The sequence below is a fragment of the Psittacula echo genome (assembly GCF_963264785.1).
Source record: "Psittacula echo genome assembly, chromosome: Z".
Lineage (NCBI taxonomy): Eukaryota > Metazoa > Chordata > Aves > Psittaciformes > Psittacidae > Psittacula > Psittacula echo.
This window is the reverse complement of record NC_137742.1, coordinates 15,156,517-15,180,986: the sequence shown is the minus strand read 5'-3', so window position 1 is coordinate 15,180,986 and position 24,470 is coordinate 15,156,517. Positions and strand designations below refer to the sequence as shown.

General features: G+C 40.6%; 1 protein-coding gene across 1 annotated transcript in view; it reads right to left on the bottom strand.

The window, feature by feature from the left end:
• EGFLAM (EGF like, fibronectin type III and laminin G domains) overlaps positions 1-24,470 on the bottom strand; it is a gene marked incomplete at both ends in the record, with an annotated part of 75,165 nt that overhangs the window by 12,847 nt on the left and 37,848 nt on the right. Inside the window, 10 exons of the mRNA XM_080638645.1 lie at positions 1,323-1,439; positions 3,060-3,171; positions 7,504-7,747; positions 8,501-8,626; positions 11,715-11,904; positions 14,385-14,529; positions 15,599-15,699; positions 16,965-17,065; positions 19,520-19,856; positions 20,091-20,206. Coding sequence (XP_080494771.1) covers positions 1,323-1,439; positions 3,060-3,171; positions 7,504-7,747; positions 8,501-8,626; positions 11,715-11,904; positions 14,385-14,529; positions 15,599-15,699; positions 16,965-17,065; positions 19,520-19,856; positions 20,091-20,206 — 1,589 coding nt within the window. The remainder of the gene's footprint in view (positions 1-1,322; positions 1,440-3,059; positions 3,172-7,503; positions 7,748-8,500; positions 8,627-11,714; positions 11,905-14,384; positions 14,530-15,598; positions 15,700-16,964; positions 17,066-19,519; positions 19,857-20,090; positions 20,207-24,470) is intronic.

Genomic DNA, 24,470 nt, shown 5'->3' with positions numbered 1-24,470 from the left:
ACAGCTGATGACACCAAATATCATCCCTAATGTCTGCTAACAGTGAAAAAGTAAAATTGTGAGAGAGAAAGGCAGTGAGGTGTGTAGCTGCTGTGGGGTATAAGAATAGGCTAGATGGATTGGGATTCACTTGAATTTGAAAACCTTATGAAGTTCAAAAAGGCCAAGTGCAAGGTCCTGCACCTGGGTCAGGGCAATCCCAAGCACAAATACAGGCTGCGCAGAGAATGGATTGAGAAAAGCCCTGAGCAAAAGGACTTTGGGGTGTTGATTGATGAGAAACTTAACATGAGCTGGCTTCAGTGTGCATTCACAGCCCAGAAACCAACTGTATCCTGGGCTGCATCAAAAGGAGCATGACCTTGGTCCTTTCCCCCTCTACTCTGCTCAGGTGAGACCCCACCTGCAGGACTGCATCCAGCTTTGGGAACACCAATGTAAGAAGGACATGGGCCTGTGCAAGCAAGTCCAAAGGAGGGCCACAAAGATGCCCAGAGGGCTGGAGCACCTTTGCTGTGAAGACAAGTTGAGAAAGTTGAGGTTGTTCAGCCTGGAGAAGAGAAGACTCCAGGGATACCAGTCAGCTTCCAGTACCTAAAGGGACCTACAAGAAATCTGGAGAGGGGCTTTTGACAGGGACATGAAAGGATGGGACAAGGAGGAATGGCTTTAAACTGACAGAAGGGAGACTTAGATTAGACATTAGGCAGAAGTTCTTCTCTGAGAAGGTGGTGAGGCACCGGCAGAGGTTGCCCAGAGTTGTGGATGCCCCATCCCTGGCAGTGTTCAAGGCCAGGTTGGAGCAATCTGGTCTACTGAAAGGTGTCCCTGCCTATGGCAGGGGTTGGAACTGGATGATCTTTAAGGTCGCTTCCAACCCAAATCATTCTGTGATTCCTTTTTGCTTGTTACTGTATTGGTTACTTCAGACATTAAGCTGCCTCAGTGAGCATACATCAAAGTCTTTGAGCATTTCTTCTGTTCATTTATTTATATATGACGCTTACAGGGTGCTCTGAAGACTCTAATCTTGCCATAGCTTTGTGCATCATTCTGAACTCGATCCCATATGACTTCTGCTCACTTACTAGTACAGTATGGAAATTAATAGGGAGACTGGCAGTGGTAATACTTATTGGCTATTAAAGTCAGAATGACTTTCCACTGAGAAATGTGTGTTTAAGCACTTTGTGATGGGCTCCTGGGGTGAAATCTTGAATTATTTTGAATATTGCTAGTGGTATAAGGGCAAGTTTCCATCTAAAGTGTGCATTGGAGGAGATGGAAATAAATGCCTCCAGTGTGTTTTTCTGGGCACTCACCTTCTGTATGCTCCCACTGAAGGGTCTGGTGATCCCAGAGTTCTTCTTCACAGCATCGTAACTAGGAACTCCACCAATATATATTTCAGAGCTGCACTTAATCTGTGTGAAAGCACCCTTAAAGAAACAAAAGAATAGCATTTTATTAGAATAATAAATTATTATTAGAATAATAAATTAATATATATATGTATAATAAATTAGAATATTAGAATATCTGGAACCATGCTTATATTTTCAGATTAGCCTACATGAGATGCTATAGCTTATTCAATGTCTCTTTGCTTTTGTTAATCACATTCTTTGTACAATTCTCTCAAGAAAGCCTCTGTAGGATACTCTCTACTGACTGTATTTTAACCTAATCAGAACTGAAAAATTCTCAAGCATTTCAAAATGGGAATAGTGACAGAAAAAAGAAAGGAGACAGACTCATGGTGATTTCTGACTGCACACCTAGCTCTCTTTGCAATGACTTGAGGTACATTGATATAAATCTAGAACTAGAATAAGGTTTATAAAGTTAAAATTAGAGCAAAGTCCATGCAACAGAGACTTATTTAATGTGCCCAATATCTGAAAAGATAATCCATAGTAAATTTGGGGGTTAAAAGAAACACTGAGTTTGCATTAGTTAAGAGAAGCTGTTGCTCAGAATATCTGTACGGACTAGCCTGAGTCCTGGATTGAACCGAAAGATATTTAACAGCAAAGGACAGGATAGTCATGTAATTCCAACCCTGCAGAAGCTCCTGTGGTTTCTTTGTTGGCAGCTCCCAGCCAACCTCCTTCTGCAGCTGCACTGCAGCACTTAGAGAAAAGAAGTGGCAGTCTTCCTCTTGACCCATCTATCTAAAGAACTGTCTGCTCTGCTTGAATGTTTTGAACTCAATCTGTTTCTTGACAGACAGGTAGAATTTCAATTTATTCACATTTTTTCAAGAGAAGTCTAAGCTATAAATAGTTTTCCAATCTGCAGAAAAACCTTTAGATTCTTCTGCTAACAAGATCTGGAGTCCTGTTCTCTGGCCACACTTTCTAGTAGGAAATAATAAAATGCGTTTTCTAAGCTGTTCTAGCTGCAGGTTCTTGGGATAAAAGAGTACCTCTGTGTATGCATTTGGGTGCTTAGAGTGAATACCTTGCTCAGAACAGGAAAATTTCACCTTATTATACACTTGATTCACTATGACCTTTCAGTGAGGAAAGAATAAAATGCAATTAAACTGTCTGAATATTCCAGCCCTTACTCTGTCATGAAAATTACTTTTGCAAGAAGACAAAGAAACAGTTCTCTTTTGGCCTGCCTTTCCAGCACAATATTCAGAGACAGGTAAAAAGAGGACTATGTGAACATAATTTTCAATATTATTCTTCCTTCTCCAGATGACACATTTCATGGTGCACACATTATTCAACAGACTTAGCCAACTCTAGTTAGTACCAAGAAAATAACCACAAGAATATGTATGAACATATTCTGGTATGAACATATGTATGTAACACAAAAAATATGAATCCAGTTACATGCAATAGCAGGTAAGGTTGTGATTTCAGCTGCCTTTACAAGGATCCCTATCCTCAAAGGGAAGACTATGTGTGCAAATTTCCAATTTTGGGCTTAAAATGATGCCCTAACATGTATAATTTTGATCTTATAATAGCTTGTATAGTTGACCATGCAATCATTTTATAGTCTAACAACCATATTCATGCCAAGGCATGCCATATGCTCACCTCTGCCATTCCTTCCACTGGCTTTTGTTTGTCCACTTGTAGGATACCATTCTTTGCTGTGCGAGACACTCTCAACTCATGCCACTGACCCAGGCTGATAGGTTCTTCACTCCTGTTTTAAGGGGAAGAAAACAGTTCTGCCTTTATGTATTAAACAGTTTTGCCTTTATGTTGTTTTCGAGTATTGTTGTGATGTTAAAAAGTCAGGTCTTTTGGGATGATTTTCTGAATAAAAAATAAAAATAAGTCACTGTATTTCTTTCCTTATAAGGAAATAAAACGATTTCTGAGGCCCATCAGCGAAGGAAAATGAGACCATGTTCCTACAGCAATAACAAGTGCTCTACTTTTATTTATAAATGAAACATTTCTATAATCAGCATACATTTCATCTATCTCTGAGCTAATTTTTCTGCTCAGTTATTTACGATGCATAACAACAAATTTTTGTCTCAGCTGTACATCCTCATTTCACAATGACATAAGCCTGGATCTAAAGCTTCCCACTTAATGGTCAGTCTAGTCCCACATTCTTCATCCTCTTTTAAAATAGAACTACTTTGTGTTGCCTTATCAGTTCTATTTATGTAGCCTGTTACAGTGACGTCTATACACAGACATACAGCCTGGCTGCTGTGCATTAGGGGGAAGTAACTAAAATATGTTCCTAATGATGCGATGAGATCCTGATGAGGAACAATAACCCCCAGTTGTGCAAAGTATTCACCAGGGTCAAAGGAAGCATTTTAAAACTGTTCTTACAATCTTCATTAGTTCATCACTAACATAAATTGCAGCCTGTATAAAGGGCAAAACCATATTCCCCTTTACAAGTTCTACAGAACTGTCATTTTACCACACTGGCTAAAGCTTTTTAAATCTAAGTTTTATCTTGCAGCCTTTCCTCCAGGATGAATGAAAACTTGTTTTTGACTCGCTGGTTAAGCCGCAAAAATCAGATGAAGACTTCTTAGCTTTCAATAAAAAAAGTACAAAATTGTTTGGGGTGAAATAATGCTTTGCATTTTCAGGCTACTTACATCTAGAAATTGAAAAAAAAGATACATTTCAAAATAAAATAATTGTGATTTGAAATGGTGAGTCAATAGTGATTCAAATGCTTATTAAAAATATATAATTTTGAAAATGTGAAAATAACAATTTCTTCTTTTATATGAACAATCAATATGACCTTTCAAATCTTTTTGTTGTATCAATTTTGCTTCTTCAAATTTTCTCAAAGCCTGTTTTCATCTATCTGAACTATATAGGCAATATTACTTTGCCACTTGGTGCAGAAAACTTCTATGAAAGTATATTATCAAACAATGTCATTCACTTGTCCTTTTTCTTATGTAGTAGCATTTATGGTTTAACTACCTTGGATAAATCAACAGTCAATATAATTTAATCACCCTGAAGAAGTCAATACATACATATAAAGGAACCAGATAGGTTTGGTTACTGAATAAGTGGCAATATGTACATTGTATCTTTTCTGCTGATCAGGTATTCATCACGCTAACCCTCTTACTCTGCTAGGTTTAATTACGATTAGGGATGATTAAGCCTTGCAGAGTCACACTTCAGAATTGCAAGCTATTTCTCAGATTAACAAGCCTTTTGAAAGCAGCATGAGTTTGGTAACACTTTCTGCAGGCCTTTGAACACTTCTGGCTGTTGGGTTAAGGACTATTTTCCTCATGTAAACCAAACCTTAAAAAATACACCAAATTATGAAGATCCTGTGAATGCCTGGCCAAGGAAAATACCATGGGACAAAAAATTCTCCACTGAGACATCTTGGTAAACAGCTCAGGTTCTGCATCTGCATGTGGTCGGCACCCTAGCTCCTTCTCACATCCCCTGCACACTCTGTGCTGCTTCCATCCTCCTGTGCTGCTTCCACCCCAGGACACTTGAGACAAGAACTAAGTTTCACCACCATCAGCTTTCCTGCTGCTGCTGCTGACATACATAAATGAGCTTGCCTTACGCTTCATTATAAAGACATTATGAGTGTGTTCTGATTATATTATAATATTTAACAGCCTGGTCCTATGGAAGAGGTAGTCAGGATGATCAGGAAGATCACTTAGGACAAAGGGAAGGCGTGAAGGGGTATGATGAAGTTCAAATGGATACTGGCTAAGCAGGCGCAAAAAACAGGGAATCTATCTTATTTAACCACTGACAGAGTTGATGACAGGGTTTGGGTTGCACACATTACCTAGAAAAAAGAGTTGAACAGGACATCCTGCCAACTTTCGGTGAAGCCTGCTGGTCTTGTGAGTCACTCCATTACCCAGCTCTCTCTCAAAACTCTCTCACCCCAAGGCACGTGACCCAGGTGCTAGCTGCCATCCTACTGCTTCTTCTGATTTCCAATGGAAAGCAGCAGTTTCCACTCTCAGCCATGTGCTTGTGGCTCTTGCCACATTTTACAAACCTACATCTTGGTTAAACTTTAGCCCAAGGTGTTTTGAAGCAGTACAATATTCTTGGGGAGGGAAAAATAATGTCGGCTTTAATGTCTTATGGTTGCTAGTAATAGGAATTAGACAGCTGTAATCAGATAACGATTGAAGTCTGTTGTAAGAAAGGGCCATTTTGGGTTGGGGCAAAGGTCTTTGACATTAGCTATTTCTGCTGCTTTCCAACAAGAGAAAACAACAGGGCAAGTACAGAGTGATTCTTCCCTTGATATATTCTCGCAGCTTCTGGCAACTTGTCATTTAGCAATTTCCTGATTCCGAGGCTGCATCCGTACAATTGTGTTTGATCTCCCTCAATGGAGCTTTCTTCAGATTTGTCTTTTTTTTTTTTTTTTTCCCAACCTATTTATAGTTCCGGCATCCGTAACATGCTGTGACAATTAGCTTCCACAACTTATTTGTGTACTTATAAAAAAAAGGTCTTATTTTCTTTGTTTAATATTTTTTGGTTTGCAGTTCCACTGGGTTCCTTCTAATTCTTCCATATTGAGAAAATACAAAATTCCTTATTTATCTTCATGTCATTCACAATTCAAAAATCTTTATCATACTTCCACCAAACTCTTTCTTTTCCAGGTTGAAGGGTCATGCTGAATTGTTGAAGTTGTTTCTTTCCCTCCCCTGGATATCAAGACTGCTCTTCTTTTTTAATTTTGCTCATTTCTTCTGAAATGAAGTGACCAGAATGGCAGCAAATTTTCAGGACAAGTGATATTGTAGATTTTTGCAAAAGACATTGCTACTTACATCATTCCTAATATTTCTCTGCATTGTACTTCAGATTGTCTCCATGCAGCTAGCTGTTGCTTTCACAGAACTGTCCATGATGAATTCAGGATCTTTCTCTGACAACACTAATTGTACTGTGACAGCTGTGCACTGATAGGGTTGTGCATCATTTTGCATTTGCTCCCTTGAAATTTCTTCTTTCACTCTGTCATCTGAAACTGTTTGTTCGCTTGAGTCCTCAATCAGTGGAAAATCAGTACATTTCCCTTAATTGCAGTATAGCCAAAACCCCTGATGTCTATCCACAGGAAAAATATAGTATGCAAGACTTGCATGCATTGTACACATTTACACATTTTGCATAAGCTTTATATAGATTATTTCTAAATATTAGGTCAATTTGGTCAAACAAGCAGCCTCTTGGACCACATCCAAGGTACTAAGTGCCTCTGTTTGGCCCACTGCCTTTTCAGAAAAGCCCAGGGAAAAGCTGCCCAGAGACAGGGCACCCTGTTTCACAGAGGGAGAGCAGCCCTTTTTGAAGCATTTCATTACTCCTATCCTAAACATTAGTTTTAGGATGAAATGAATCATTCTCAGGTCTGTCTTTGTCTGGGAGCCTGAGTGCCTTGTTTAAAAGATATATTTATCTTTTAGACTGCTTAAGTTATGTAAATTGGATATTAGCCTCAGATTCCCCCCAAAACCAGCACTATGAGGAGAGAGGGGACCTGGAGTTGTATCTGCTTGTGGCACCTCCAGCCTGGTACTTACCGCCTGCAACTGGAGACCAGGGAGGAGGATGCTTACAGAAGTGCTAATATTGTGCAATCGTGTGGCTAGAAAGTATACGTACAAGATATTTATAGACCCCCTAATTAGCTATGGTACAATGCCATGGAAGCAAGAGGGGGATTTCTGTAATATTGTACAGAAACAAGAGTAAAATCTGTAGTTAAACCATAAATGCTACTACATAAATGGTGACATGACATGGTAACTCTGATAAGAAAGTTTGGAAACACAGACTTATGTAGGAAGAAAATCCTGTCCCCTTGAATACTGCTCTAGTGCTTCTTTGCTTCCTTAAAAGTAGGCACTACGGACTGATGGGCTCCTACGCCTCAGAATAGGCTATTACTCTTTCCAGTATTTCCACTATTTCCCCTGGATCAGCACTGTGGCACTGTTGGAAAGGAAACACAAGCAATGCTATTTACCTGATAATAGCTGTTCCTGAGCCACAGTCGAACCTGAACTCCACGTAACCAGCCACCATGTTAATGGAGAGAAAGTCCTTGCTGTCTGTGTCATAGCTGTACAAAAGGACACCAGTCTCTAAATCTGGACGAAATGTCATCTCAAACTCCATGAAGGAAAGGTAATTCTGTGGTTCCAAGGGCCAGGGTGTACTAGCAAATGACCTTAAGGACTCGTTGAACTGAGGTATGGCCAAGGTGAGTGCTGGAAATCCAGAATACACAAGCAGGTCACTTGAGGCTCAAAGGTAAGGAATTGACTCCTGCCAACCAGTGTCAGTTCCCTTTGTTAGGTGACTTAAAGCTAATGTTAAGAAAAACAACCAAAAAATTTCATCTTCCAAATCAGAAATACATTTTCTTTTATCCTAGCCAACACTGCTTCTGTTCTTAATCCTTTCCTTTTCCAGGAATGTCCTGGTATTACAAAGCTTTGTGTTCCTTTTCTTTAGTGATTCACCATAGCTTTTTTTAAAATAGCAAGCATGCACACAATGGGTGGTGGCATAAAAATTTCTGCAGCACAGAAAATAATGCTGTATGTATTTGACTCTTTATCTCTGTGATTTCAACAGAAAATTGATATTGGGTAATGCACATTTCAGAATATAAATCTGACACTGGTTTTAGGAGAAAAGTGGTGATTTTTTTAGGGTTAACATGCAGCTGTGGAATGGCACATTATTTTAACTCCTGAAAAGTAGGTTGAGATGTTCAATTACAGTTAGTTTAAATAAGTAGAGTTTTGAGAATCACTGATTACGTAGAGGCTGGATGTAGCCTCAAAGTGAAAGTAGAAGGGGAGGTGTTCACTATGTGATTTTGAAAAGATGAAGTAAAAAATACTCTTTTCTGTTAGTGTAATAGCTTAAGACCTCCTTTGATGTCACTATGTGGAAAACATATTGAACACTAAATAACATGTACAAAGAAATATAAGCAGCCCAGCATTTCTCACCTTCTTCACAATGATGACCTTTAAATCCAAGAGGGCAAAGGCAAATGTATGAATCTGCTTTGCTCGCAGTACAGGTACCACTGTTGATGCAGGACGCCTCGTCACAGATGCCACTGCTACACTCACCTAAACACAGAGCCAGAACATTGATTTATCAGAGAAGCTTGTCAAGGAAGATTTATTTGGCTGTTGATCATTGCTTCTAAGCAATATGATTTGCTCTCCTGTTTAAATTCTTTCCCAGTGTGTCAGGTGGTGTGCAACTTAGACAAGGTGACTTGATTTTTACCATTTTTTTCGTAGCAGACCAGCAAGAGACCTTACAGCAAAAAATTAGCCCCTACCAGCAAACAACAACAGTTGTGGCTTTCAATCATACCCTCGACTTTTTTTTCTGCTCTTGTTTCAATCTTTATTTTCTCATAAAATAGAAATATGTCTCCATTGTTTACAAGCACTGTGACTTTTTTAATTTCTGTTAACTTGAGCACTTCTTTATTCACTGTAAATTCATGCCATGGAAAGCTTGGAAGGTGTTAATCCTCATCATCTAATCTTATTACCTAAAATATGTTTGTCAGCTATCTTGCCTGAACTAAAAGTGATTCATAACATCAATGTATGAGCTTTTTAAGAAGCGTATCTACTATTCCGGCACATGACCTAAAACAATAAGGAGATGATTTCTTCTTGCTGGAATTATGCTGAAATTGGTGTAGAACAAATAGCTTACTCATTTAACTCTGGGGTCATCTGGTACAACTCCCTGACAGCACTGACTTGTCTTGTACTGCACATCTACAAATCGCCTTTCAGGCCCATTTTTCACTGTAGAGAGGGAAGGTCTGAGTATAGCAGTCATAACACAGGGCTCCAGGGCTAACCCAAGGAGCATAAGCAAAATATACAAGTTCTGCAGAAGGGAATAAATTCTCCTTCTATATGGAAGGGGACAATTACCCCTTCAAGTGACTGCCCCACACACAGCTATGAGAGCAGTGGTGTTTGCAATGCTTATTGAGCCATCTTTTCCCCTTCTGGGCTGCATTGTAAGAGATATGGTGACTGGAGCAGGATTGGTGTTCAGTCTCTGAGAGCCTTCACACACCCAAAAGCTATCACAACACTGACAGAAATATAAAGCACTTGCTCTATTTTATAGATAAGGAAACAGAGCCAAGACATGGGTAAATAAGGATCTAGATGTACTAGTTTAAGACACAAACAGAAAACCAAGACAACACTCATCTTTACTGCATCTGCTGTACTGTTAGTCAATGCAGGCAGTATGTTCAAACACATCAAAGACAGTCTTTGAAAAATAGAAAAGGACAAGGAAGATAATATTAAATGGACAAGTTACAAGCTCATTGGTTTGGGGGACAGCTTAAACTGGAGCAGTCCTTGGTTTAAGGACAGGCTCCTCTCACCATGTCTCAGTTCTCACAGCCCTTGGGCCAGCAAAGGCGACTACACCAAAAAAGGCAAAACACAGGTCTGAGGGCTGCAGCTGGTTGGCTGCAGTGGCAGATAAGGAAGAAAGAAAGGAAGGAAGCTGCAGTGGAAGTCCAGGGTCCTGCTGTGCCTGCTACAAACCATGAGTGCTGCTTTCCCAATCAGCCTCTTAGCTTACAGTCTTGTGGGACTTCTGCTGTAGCCAGCAGATGGCACAGGGGCAGGATGGACAACTTTCCTCCCCACCTTCAGTTCTGTGGCCAACGTACCATAGCACCCCTCATTTATACACTGCCAATGGAAAGATACAACATACTGGTTAGCAAAAACCATCCCTAAACACTCACAAAGTTCACTTGCAATTTATGTATTTTAAGCTTAACTTATGCAGCATATTTTTTGGAAGCCTCCCGTGGTAGAGTTTCATACAAGTGTGTGCAGTCACATACGGACAGTAAGGCTCTATCACTCAGTTTCAAGTCACACATGACAGAATCCAGCATCTATTTTCATTGATGTTGATTGCTAATGCAATAGTATGTGGAGCATTCATGGATGAGAATGAAGCTAGCTGCAACCTAAAAGGCAATAGAGATTAGGGCTCAGAGAACTTCAGCAGGGCTTTAATCTATCTATCTAAATTCCACAGATTCTCACTCTATCGTGAAATTGCTCTCTGCTTCCAAAGTCTTATTCATTTCATCATCTGTTTCTTGGGCTACTCAGTTCTCCCCCTACATTGGACATAAATTTGGTCATGGTATCTAGAGAATACAGAGCAATTGCTAGGAAGTTTCTCATTAATCACTTCCTTTGGAATGCCAAATGCACAGCTCTATAAGAGAAGAAAGCTGACTTTGTGGCTGTAGCATAGCATGGAAAGTTCAGTGATATGGGATTTATTTCCTGTCTTTATGACTTGGGTTTACTCTTACTCTTAAACTGTTTACATTGGGAGGTCATCAAAACAGGATTTTGTACCCCTGTCTTGTTTTTCAAGTGCCCATTACACGCATGAAATAAAGATGAATAAATAAGATACAACTAATTAACTTCACTATTTGTCCATCTTTTAATCTGTGAAGGGAAGATAGTACTATAATACCACTTCATAAAGCTGTTGAAAGAATTTATTCCATGCTATTTTTAAAACACACTGTGACTCTGGAAATTAAAAAACGATGAATAGTCAACAGGAAAGGCTATTTACCTCAGAAGTAAAGGGGTTTAATGGGTAAAGCCCTCTGTAATGGCCATAGCACTGCTGTGAGTCTGAAAGATCACTGTTTGCTTTGGACAAGTGTAATGATGTCTTTAGGCAAAACACATTTTGTTGGGTCCACAGTGTTTTGAATACAAACACCACGTACATACTATTGATTTCTGATGACATGACTCAATCAGAAGCATGAAGAGGCATCCTGAGAGATGCTGGCAGAAATACTCGTGCAGACATAATTCTATCAGCAATAGAGTTTCCTGTTTGCCTGTGAGAACACGTTTTACTATTTATTGTGTGGGATAACGGTGTCCACAAGGGATTTTACTATACTAAACAGTGATGTTTACTTGCATAGAGTGATAAACCCTGCTACTACAGACTCATCAAAACCATTGTGCAAAGGCACAGAGAAATACCATGCCAAAACCGAAGATTGAGCCTTCCATCTCTCAAACCTGAACCATTGCTCAACTTCAACAGGTGAAAAAGCAACCCTTGTTTTATTGCTGATTGAAGACCCCATACAACTACACTTACCGACATCAGCACCGCTGAGAGCTTTCCCTAATGGCCAGGGTCTCATATCAATTATCTTTCCATTGATGCTGAGCAACTGAACGCAACCCTGGAACCCACGGTTGGTGCCTGTGGCTCTGACCAGCCAGTACACGCTTGGGGCACCACCAACATAGAAAGGAGTCTGGAATGTAATTTTAGTGTATGGACCCTGAAACAAAAACAGAGCATAACATGATGCAGAACAGACATGAGACAGGATAATTAATTAAGCCACACTAGGTATAATCAATATTTTTTTCTCCACAAAGAGTCGTGTCGGGGGGATGTACGTTGCTCATTGTTAGTTCTTTTCCATTAGTCATTCCTCCGATCAGTCTACCATTTTAAATGTTTTTGCACCCACATCCATCATGATAACTGGACTATTAAAAGCAGAATAAAAACTTTAAAAATCCCTCTGAGAAAGGATTGTGATCTTGCTTTTGCTGCAATTTCATCCTTTACTTTTGACAAAATCATTTGTCTTTTAAGCTCTAAGCGCTGCAGGACACAGACTAATGTGATACTACCTTTTGGACAAAACCCAGCAAGTGCTTAACATTGAATAATAATGAAATTACAAAGAAAACCCAACAGTAAAACCTGTCAAGCAAAATTCAATAAAATTACAATTTTAGTAGGCTTCTGCTCACTTTAACCACTAAATTTACTCCCCATCTTTTTTGTGTGTGTGTTGACCTGTTTATAGAAGTGTATACATAGAAGTTTACTAGCACTGCTACAGTGCACAGAAAAGAACAGCAACAATAAAAACCCAACAGAACTTTTGTAACAACTGAGCCAAACTCCATGCTATTGTGGCAATGGAGTCATGATTCCATCTATTAATGGATCAGAATACATGTCTTTTGCCTTCTACTCAAAGGTTGTTTCAAAACCTCACTGTCCTTTAGAAGAAAGCACTCAAGATTCTCATATTTACTCATTGTCAGTTTTTACCAATGTGTCCTTCTAACAGCACTGACCTAAAATCTTTCTGTATTTCTCATTCTACTCCTGCCTCCATAGTATTTATAACAATAAATTATATAGCCTATATTTTGCCAAGCTAAATAAGCCCAGGTTATTGAATCTACAGGTGTTCACTGAACAGTGCACTGCAAAATCGTACCAAATGGATCTCAATTTCAGCAGGGAAAAATAATCCAGGTGAAGCCTGTAGCTAAAGAGAGTTCAGATGTCCACAGGGTTTCATAGCGGGCATATGTCAGGGCTGTGGGCAAACAGCTCTTCAGTCTGCCTTCAACTTGCCATCTCCCATCACCTTTGGTGTTTTTGCCTGCCTTGATCTGTCAAACTCCCCTTCTCTTGTAGGCACTCTTTAGACTGCTCAAGTCAAAATGAACTAGGTCAGAAAACAGTACCACTCTGCTGACACTAATCCAGGTCATTCTAACTGGGAAGGGCTGAGGAGTACTTACTGGAGCAACAATACTACAGCAGCAGCAAGTTCTGGTGGAGAGCAGCACCTGGAGCAAATAACTTTTTTACTACTGTAGCTGCAACTAGAAAAATGTGTGTCCACTGTCAAACTCTTCTTCTAAAATACTTTGTGAACCACAATCCTCCTCCTAGCCTTTGCTGCACCTTTTTTTCTTTGACTTCATTTTTTTTTCTTTGACTTCACCCTTTTTTCTTCTACTTCACCATTCTTGACTATGGACAATCATAGTACTGCACAGCCAGATGCCTTCTTACCAAAGTGATGTACAATAGCTTTAGTCTCTACTGGATGTATCTCACACTTGCCCTTTGCCTGGCCTCATCACATTGGTAACACACCACAATATGTGACAGACATTGAAATTCTTTCTTCTGTCATTTCTAGCTGACGAGAACTCAATGCATGGCATTTTGTTTTCCCTTCAGTGTAAGTAAGTGCAAAGTAATAAGATGTTTGAAGCCACTTTTTCAGGGTCAGGGATAGCATGCTAATAGTGGCTATCAAAGGGAGGAGGAAAAACATCTGAAACAATCTGCAACTGTCTTTTTTCAGTGCCTTAATTTCAGTTCCATTTTCTGGCCTGCCTACAGATGGGCAAGTCAGGACATCTTCCTCTATTATATTTTATCCTGGCAGCCTCATATGAAATTGTTGGTTTTAACATAAATCAGGACAGAATTCATATCTCCATTACTGTGCTTACATCTATGTCCATGGTGCACATGTAATTACACTTCTGTATACAAACCTTGTGTGGCCATATGCATATTACACATAAGTATATAAACATATGCATCTATTTTTTTTTTTAGCTGAGGAAGCAAAGCAGCTCTCTGAGGCTTGAAAAAAGAAAGTAATCAGGAACAGCAGCTGTAAAATCTGACAAACTTCTAACTGCAGCTTGTATCTGGGACTAACAAAGTGTAGCAGAAAGGTGGCAGAGCAAACATGGAGGACAACAAGAAAACTGTGATGGGATTCAGCAGCGGGATATTTATCAATGCGATTTCTAGACTAAGCATGTGGAAAGGTGATCTGTACACTGATCCTGGTTCACTAAATGTCCCAAAACTGATAAATAAATATGTACCTTAAAAATCTGATCAGACTTCTGCTGGCAAAGAAAAATGTCAATATAATCTTGAGAGAGCCCAAGGTCGAGCTGCAGGTGCAGGATGGCCTACCTGAGATTTTCCTGTCACTGGAGCATCATTGTCCATCCTGAGCCAGCCATTTGTCCCATCTCTGAACAATGTGACACTGTGCCAGTTCCCCAGCTTGATTTTGTTTTCACTCGTTATGACTGCAACTCCAGTGCCACAGTTGAACCTGGGAGTGTGAGACAGAGAGGGAAAGGTAACAATCAGACATTAACCACACAACTTGAAGTTGGGTTTAGGTTCCAAAGATTCTCTTCACTCCTGGGAACCTCTCTGCTTTGTGTTGCATGTAGCAGACCACATAAAAAATAGACAGCAGGTCTATATATGATCTGTTCTAACTTTCAAGCTTCATTATCTGCCTCTCTCCCATGGAGAAGATTTTGCATTCTCTGGCTGTACCAGGTGCATTGCTAAGCTTGCCAACAGGTGAAACCTGTTTCAAGACAGGGGGTATTGCAGTCTGAGTTTCTGCTATGAGTAATTTCTCTTGGGAATTTTTCTAGCTCCCTGGTAAAAGGCAATGCTACATTAATAATGCTACAATTCTATATGAAACTCAGGACTGATTAACAAGGAGACTTCCAGGAGGTGCCATTTTATCAACTGCCATTCAGTGCAGGTGCGAAGAAACACAATTAAGGCACATCACTCGTTTTGTTACTCCCCATTTTCAAAGGGCTCAACCTCCCAAGGAGATCCCTGCTATTCTTTCACATGCTTCATATCTACGGGACTGCATGAAATTCCCTCCATTTTCATTTTAAAAACCTACAAGTCTCTTCTAAACAAGGGATGCAAGATGAAGTTCCAGGCCTTTTGCTGGCATTAAATCCTTTCTTTTGCTACATTACCTGCAGATTATTTTGCTGTGAAACAAAAACAGTGACTGTGCACAGCTCAATATAGCATCAGCTTAGCAAATGCAGTGGCTCACTGGCATTTCTGATAACAATGTCCTGGATTCAGCACAGTGCCCTGGACTAACGTCTTGGAAGAAAATTTTGCCTTTACACCAAGGTCTGAGTGAAAAGAATTCAACAGGGCATGTGTCCTCTAAAGAAGGATGAGAGAAAAAAATATTGAAGAACTGTTAAATGAAGTAGCACCATCCATTTTGTGCACTGCATGGGGCAAAAGTCAAAGACACGGAAGATATTAATTACATATAGCACTCACAGGAGGCAGCAATGGGCCCTTCTCTTTACATCAGATTGTGGATGGAGCAGGAGTTTTACCTGAACTGGATGTTACGTCGGATGATTGTCAGTGACATAAAATCACCACGACCGTGTTCATTTTCTCCACAGTATAGCAGCAAGCCATCTTCTGATTCAGTCTGCAATCATTGCATCAACATGAAAAGTCAAAGTCTAAGCCTCACAATAACAGAAAAATGCAAGCAGCACTGGGAGACTTTTCTCCAGAAAAGGCACATAATTTTTCAGATGGAGTTTTCAACTTGCAGAATCAGAAATTTTTTTATCAACTTTGAATCCAGCATTTGAAGAACTTAGAAAAACATTTCCTTAATGCTTAGATGGTATAAGAACTTCTGTTTACAGTATGATACTATCAGACCTGAAAAGAAACCTGAAAGCATTAAAGGCTGTCAGACATCTCCCATATGATACCCTTGAGCACAAAGTCTAGCAAGGATGTTCTAGGATGCCTGTTAAGTGTAAACACATCAGACTTACTGTGCACAAATACATACACCTTGCTTCACATGTTCAGTGAGCCTGACACTTTTCAAGCCAAACAACCTGTGCAAGCACCATTTCTCCATATGTGCACAGCAGATGACATAGTGGCTTTTTGCAGCCATCCTGCATTTTAAGCTGACAAATTGCTGGGAGTGTTAGATCAACGTGTGAGGCAACAGACTACTGCTGCTCTAGTGACAGTCTCATTACCTAGGCTGTGAGGCTGGCAAGTCTGCTTTACATGGAAGCGGGAGGGCATCCAAGAGCTCAGCCACCCTCCCTGCAGGCAGCCCTAGCAGCTCCGTCCATAATACACAGACAGCATTAATACAAATCACCGTGGGATGTACCCCACCACTTCAGACAGGTAGTTTAAGTAGTCCAGTATCTTGCAGGTATTAGTAGCTGGTGTCCCAAACTTCAGAGGTGGAAAATAATGCCTACTTAAATCCTGCAAAGTAGGAAAGGAACTCCGGATACCGGCCAGTATTTTCCTCAGTACAACAAGATCACATTTTCTTAATTGCAAAGATACTACATGCCACCTCTAAACTGTAATTCACAAAAGTTCCAGGTGTACTTCAGCCTATAGCTCATTCACATGGCTATAACCTTGCCAATGTACATTGCTGCTAGTCTTCAATACTTATTAGTCCCAGGGATTCTCTCGTGCATTGCCTACGAATAACGGATCCAAATATTTTAGCTCAGTTTACCGACTTCTTTTGCATTCACTGAAGGTGAAGCAAGATCTCTAGAGATTAAGATTATGTATAGGTTCACCACAATTACCAATTCAGCTATACTAAAGCTAAGTTATTCTTCTGTTGTCGATATAATCAGAACAAGCAAATAAAAAATAAAGCTCCTATGTGAGCTTGGGATTGCTTAAACTTACCCTGAATTCAAGGGTAATTTGAAATGTCTGATAGGAGTTTTTCAGTGGTTCAAAGGTGATATATGAGTAGCCAGAAAACTGAGGATACTGGATAGTAATATCTGAAAAGCAAAGACAGAAGCATGTTACTTAGCAGTTTCCTCCCATATAGAAATCGATATACATATTTAGCACTAGACAACACCAGGTGAAAATGAAAAGCAGAGTTCCTCCAGACACAACCATTAGTCTGCAGTAGTCAACAATCAGTTAACCTATTGCCTTGTCCTCCCACCACCTTTCACAAGTGATTCCTTTATTCCCAAGGATATGATGAACTTGGAAAGATACAGGATACTGAGGGCCCAATAGTGCTCAACAGTTCAATCGCTGTGAATACAGTGGAAATTTCTCTAGATTTCATCCTTGTTATGGAAGACAGAACCCATCAACTTCATATTTATCTCCTTTTAAGAATTCGTTTAGCAAAGAGAACACAAAGTAATTTCCTATTCTTCAGGATTATAAAAACATATGGGGGAAATGCATCCAGACTTTAAACCACATTAGTCACTGCTGCTCCATAGCTGCTGTGCTCAACATCTGCAAAATCCTTGGATGGCTTATAAGAGCCAAGCAGCTTCCAGCACTTCCCTCAAGTCAGCTCAGGGCAGAATCTAAAGGCAGTGATAGGGAGAAGAGTCCCTGCAGGCAGCTCTCCATCCCTGATTGCAACAGTGGTGCTTCATATTGCTCTTGTCCGCTGGAGTTATCAATCCTTTCTTGTCTTATGTTAGAGCCCCACCCTGGCTTTAGCACAGAAAATCAGAGATATGCCTTACTGTTATGTTTGCAGCTCATTTTCCTAAAAAGCCCTGAGGACAGACATAGTTTCAGACCTGACTTTTTTTTTCTTGTTTGCAGTGGATCTAAGTCTAATGAGGAAGGAGGGTTGAGGAGTCCTATTCCTCTTTGCTAATTGAATGGGTTAAGTGAGTTTTTATTGCGTATTTGGATCTGGATACAGTTTTCTCAGCTCTCTCAGTGTTTTTGTTTGCAATGCAACCATTTTAAGCTGAAGACAATTGGTGCTATAAACCTGAACGCAACCGCAGCAGACAGCAACTAACTCATGCCCTGATCACAAGCAGAACTGACTGGACCAGAGCACCATGCAGCTGTGTAAAGAAAAGTCTGCTTTCATTCAGATTAATATACTATTTAACAATATTGGCTGCAGCAGAGAATACAGGACACAGAAATATTGTACATGGTACTACTGCTTACCAAGGAATAACACACTCCCTTGTGAAAAATAGTGGTTTTGGATTGACATTAACAAATCTGTTCTACAAGCCGTATAAAGTTATGTCAGTTCAAATAAATCCTTGACTATTCATACTTGATCAAGGCCAAAAATCACATCTGCAGCTCTTCCATGTGACTGTGTCGCAACAGATTGTTTTCAGAATCAGCCCTCTTTACTCCAGCACCAGGAGGAGATCAAACACCTTCAGTGTTTGTATCTCCAGTGCACAGCACTGTGCATCATGAATGTCTAACACAAGCCTGCATAAGAAATGTGTCTCCGATGCTTTGCTGTGTGTCAGGCCTTGGTAGATCAATCAGCATGGGGATGGATGGATCAGCTCTTTCTCAGCTGGTGGGACAGCACCACTACAAGCCACAGAACACTTTCTCTGCACAAGCTCTGGCATTCATCTGACCCCTTGATCACCAAACCAGAAGAAAAGTATCTCCAGGTGGGGAAAAAAGTCATCTGCCTGTGGCCTGGTAAGTGAGTTGTGCTGGCTCACAAGGTGATCAGCTCAACATCAGACCCAGCAAAAGGGTGAGGTTAGGTCTGCAGAGGGAGAGGAAGATGGCAAGGGAAGGAGAAGCAGAATGGTGTCTTTCACCTCGGCAAGCTCTTACCCCAGCTCAACCTCCCTCTAGGACGGTGAGAAGACACACAGCAAATCCTGACTGGTCATGATTTCTGAACTGGGGAAGTGGTTTTGTTCCTCTCTTGCCCAGGGCTGACTGACATGAGTGCTGAGGCTACCACTCCAGCCCTTGTGCCCTACAGATCATGAGGAAAGTCTTCTCTGGAACTGGTTTTACAACTGGGGCTCTGTCTTACATCCCTGCTGCAGAATCAGCATCATCCAGCTAACCACACTGTGAATGCAGGTGGTTCAGGGCTTCAGCTGTAGGAAAAAGGCAAGGGTCAAAAAGGGGTTGAATGTCCCTGCTGGAAGCTCTGGATGCCATGGTTGGACCCTGTCAGCCCTGAGTGCCTACCCAGGCTGACTCCAGCACTCTCCCACTCCTGGGTTGGAGAAGGAAGATGAACCTCCCTGTGCACGCTCACACAGGTTCTGCATTCACATTTATTAAAGAATAACTTCTTTCACCTAGCTGAAGATGTCTAAACTGGATGTGGAAGCTGCTGCTGTCCTCAGGAATTAAGCCCAGCCACCTATTCCCAAAGCCAACTTTGGTTGGCTCATTGCAAAGCTGCTCCTTGTCCTGGACAAGGGGAAGCCAGCAGCACTGAGCACACAGAAACCTACCTTCCGCACATGTCTCTCCTCCTTTTCCCAAGTTGCAGTGGCAGCGTGAGCCACCCCGGTCATAGTCGTTGATGCAAAAGCTGTCCGCAGAACAGATGGCCTCATCACAGGACAGATCAAAGAGGCGTGCAGCAGAATATGTGCTGCCCCTTCTTGAAGCCCGAGCTGTAGTCACCCTTGCTGTGGTTGAGGACCGTGTGGTGGTGAGAGTGGAAGTAGTGGGTTCAGAAGTGGTTGTAAGGACCCGTGACAGGAGCCTGGAACTAGACCCTGGTGTGACCTTAGTTTCAACAAGAAATTTTCTGTTGCCCCCCTTAATGGCAGGAAGAGGTCTGAGCTGAAAGAAAATAAAGAAGCACAAATTCAGTAACAACTAAAATACTACATGGAAATGAAATTAATACCTTTCAAGATACAGAGGCAAGGCAATAAGCTTATCCTCACTTAAGAAAAGGAAATATTATTATATATGAGCACATAATATCACGTTAAACTTCCTGACAAGACCAGACACTTGAAATATCAAGACTATGAAGAAAAGACAAATGCAAAGTGAAATCTTGAAATTTACCTCTTCTATGTAAATGTCATAGTCAGAGTCATCGATTTCAAATCCATCATCATCATCAGTCACTGTGTCTGTGATATATCGATGCCCATAGCTTCCACTTCCTAGTTCCTCAGAGCCTAAAAAGACACGACTGGCATATTCAGTTCATGTATTTTTTTCTCTTTATAGGAAGTCAGATCTTATCACCCTCTGACTTGCAACATGGAAATATGTGGATGAACTCTACAGAAAATGCGAATGTCAGCTTGAAACGTGAGATGATGTCCTAGTGATATACAAGCAACTTAAAACAAAGTGAAGACCCTCATTCAGTCATTTACTAAGTGACTAAACAAAAAAAGCAGGCAAAACTGTTTTTCTCCTACTGCAAACTGATTTTTATCCATCATTCTTCCAGGACAATGGCTCAACTTTTTTGGTGTGGACAACATTTTAATAACTGAATTGTTTTTCACAGAATCACAGATTGGTTTGGTTTGGAAGGGACCTTAAAGGTAATCTAGTTCCAAGCCCCCTGCCACAGGCAAAGACACCTTCCACTAGAGCAGGTTGCTCAAAGCCCCATCCAACCTGGCCTTGAACACTGCCAGGGACGGGGAAGCCACATTAATTTAATTTAGATTAGCATAAATTTGAGACTAGTAGCAGGAAAGGGACAAAGGCCTTTAAGAAAAATCAAAGTTTTTAGATCTGACTTTTCCCTTTTATGAATACACAGTCCCATACCTGACCTGTTGGTGACCAAATAGCTAGAACAGTAATAAAGATGCGCCAAGGTAGGCCTTTCCTGACATACTCTTCTTAGGACTCAGACAGGAGCATAGGACTCACTCTTATGCTCCTGAAATTAGCATCCTAATCCTAGCCTTTTTAGGCTATTTTCTAAAACAATTTCATACCTTGAAAAAAGAAACATGCACAAACATCATGCATTTTTCATGCATAATCTGTTCTGCCTTCCCCTACAGCACTTAACTGTGATGTGAAGGACACCAGGTTGGAAACAGGCAGATTAAACAGTAAGAGGGTCCTCACAGAAAATATCTGTGCTTTTCTGCACTTCATATAGCAATTTCTGGTTAAACAGTGATTTATGCTTTTCAGCTATTAAGCCAAAAGTCATGAAGAAAGGTAATGTAGATAACCACATCATTATCATTGTCATTTTAGCAAGAATAAGAATACACAAACATTTGATAACCATTAAAACAAAAGAATTTACACATTTGCTTTTTCCATAAAATATTTTGCAATCACTTAAAGTCAGCATCAGTAACCCTTGCTTTACAAAGCCTCTGTATAAGCTGATCATGTGTGTGTGTTTAGTTTAGCAACCACAAGCTGCCCGTGTTTTCTCATAAATCAGTGTGTCCTTCATGTTACAACATTCAGAGACACAGAGTCTTGCTAGGCAGTGGCTGTCCATGGAAAGGGGATGTGACAACCCAGAAAATGCCACCTGATGGTAGTGCGAGCTTCACTACCACCACTGAACAACCCAATGGAGCCAGTGAGTGATGAAGCTAAGTGAGCTCATCAGACTTTCACAGGGAGCAGTGTGGGTACAGTGCTGCCGGGCTATTTGAGCCAGTCTAGCCAAGGTCAGCCATCTTCTACCTCAGTGGAGAATAAAGGAAAAACTCACTGATCTGGTTCAGGCAGGAAAGCACTTGTCTAAATCTTTGTGTACTTTTGCTTCTTTGCCGTGACTGCAACCCAGAAATCCTGGCAGATCGTTATGAAATCAAGCATATGTGCACCACATACACATGCGTGCACTGGCTGGCTAACTGGCTGCCTGCAATATGTTTTGTGGGAGTTACTTATCAATGGATTTACATGTTACATCAGCATACAGAAAAATCAGAGTCAAGTGAGCAGAGGTAATGAGGCATACACACTTGCAACTTGCAACTAAAGCAGCATGCTAGACCAGAAGAGAAAGCGTATAAGCCTTTCTCTCTAACATTTATACTTAATCATCTGTTAATAATGCAATTTAACTGAATATTAAACAGAAGTATTCAGCACAGAGTTCTATCAACTGAGCTAAGCAGATAACTCATAGCTTTACAACTGGTAATGAGATGAGGCCAACTGGAAAAACTACATCCAGATTATTTCTGCAAGTGACTGAATGAACAGGCAAAGGATTACTACTGAGAAAAAGGGCACATTTATGAACTGGTCACGATCCTGCATTCATTTGAATTAATTCCACCATATGGAATAATATCAAAATATGGACAAAAACTCATATTCCTAGTATTTGCTTGTATAGTCACTCAGGTTAATCACCATCACAGGATAATTTTACTCCAGGTACGAAGAGTAGAGTAGAGTAGAGCAGAGCAGAGCAGAGCAGAGTAGAGCAGAGCAGAACAGAAGGACCTACAAGATCATGTAGTCCAACTACAAGGTTAGGTTTTTCCAACCATCACTGCATCAGAATCTCATTCTTTGGCAACAGTGATTTTATATGACATGCATTTCTACAACAGAATTTCAGTGTGCTCTACCTCAAACACAAGTATGACAAATATAACTTGCAGTATAACAGAAATTACACGAAGGAAGCACACCCCAGCACTAACTCAGCCAGGCTCTGCCACCAGATGCAGCAATTTTCAGCTCACTGGAATACTGTTGCTTTTAAGTCAGGTCTGTAATATTACTTATTGCCTTTATATTGTGTGTCTGAAACTATTTCAGAACTAATTCAGTTCTTCTAGTGCACGAAACTGTAGTTTACCTAAAAGTAACAGAAGCCATAAAGTTTGGAAAAAGAAGGGAAAAAATACAATCATGTGTCAGGGAAAACAATCCAATCTGCATTAAACAAGCTGTGATGCACAAACTCCATTTTTTAATTTAGAAGTCACAAGCTAAAAAATAAATAACTGTTGTAGTCCAAATTCTGCCGCATTTTTTTCTCTTCTCAAGCAAACTTTCTATTGGCTCAATGGGATTTAGTTTTAATAAGGATTGCAGGAATAGAGCAACACAGAGAATGAGGTACCTGTATATTCACACGTAGGAAATTCTTAGTCTCAGATTCACATACATACATATAGAAACATGATTTTAATGCCATGCCAGTTTTAGAGAAGTGCAACTCTCTCGATTTGAGTGGAGTTACCACTAAACTACATCAATAAACACCAGCATGCAACACCACTTGGTAGCTTGGGAGAGACAGGTAGTTCCTCAAGCCAAAGGTGTGCCTCTTTCATCTAGCAGACCAAAATAGTTCCACACTTTTCCAGCAGATGACCTTGGGAGATGAAATGTATCCACTGTTTTAAATGAGACAAAGATTCCTTTCACCTTAGTGAGCATTTACAGCCTGGAGAGAGCAAAGAAGGTATGGCTTATTATGACTGGTAGAAAAGAGTGCTTTGAGAACCTTCTTCAAAGACCTTCAGGATATAATTTTGGCATCACCAGGAAAAGCGTGACTTCAGAAGGTCTTCTTATATCCATAGGTCTATAGCACAGCCTCAGATCCCTGTTTTTGTCCCCCCTGCCTCTACCTGAGTTTCAGCCAGTACATGCTGTATTACTTTACCTGCTGATCTGTGAGCAGTCTTGGTAACACTTAATGCACGCAGAAGCAATGAAGTCATGGAGATCTACTCTCTTCTAACTATACCTGAATTTAAATAGGTGAGTACACACACAGAATCATAGAATAGTTAGGGTTGGAAAGGACCTTAAGATCATCTAGTTCCAACCCCCCTGCCATGGGCAGGGACACCTTACACTAAACCATGCCACCCAAGGCTCTGTCCAACCTGGCCTTGAACACCTCCACGGATGGAGCATTCACAACTTCCCTGGGCAACCCATTCCAGTGCCTCACCACCCTCACAGTAAAGAACTTCTTCCTTATATCCAATCTAAACTTCCCCTGTTTAAGTTTGAACCTGTTACGCCTTGTCCTATCACTACAGTCCCTAACGAGTAGTCCCTCCTTATAGGCCTCCTTCAGATACTGGAAGGCTGCTATGAGGTCTCCACGCAGCCTTCTCTTCTCCAGGCTGAACAGCCCCAACTTTCTCAGCCTGTCTTCATACTGGAGGTGCTCCAGTCCCCTGATCATCCTCGTGGCCCTCCTCTGGACTTGTTCCAACAGTTCCATGTCCTTTTTATGTTGAGGACACCAGAACTGCACACAATACTCCAAGTGAGTTCTCACGAGAGCAGAGTAGAGGGGCAGGATCACCTCCTTCGACCTGCTGGTCACACTCCTTTTGATGCAGCCCAGGATATGTCTTATAATGGGTGGTAAATCAGGGACAATTAAGCAAAGTGGTACTCTGCAAATACTGAAACAATGACTAGAGACATTATAAGCATGCTATATTTCATTAAATCACT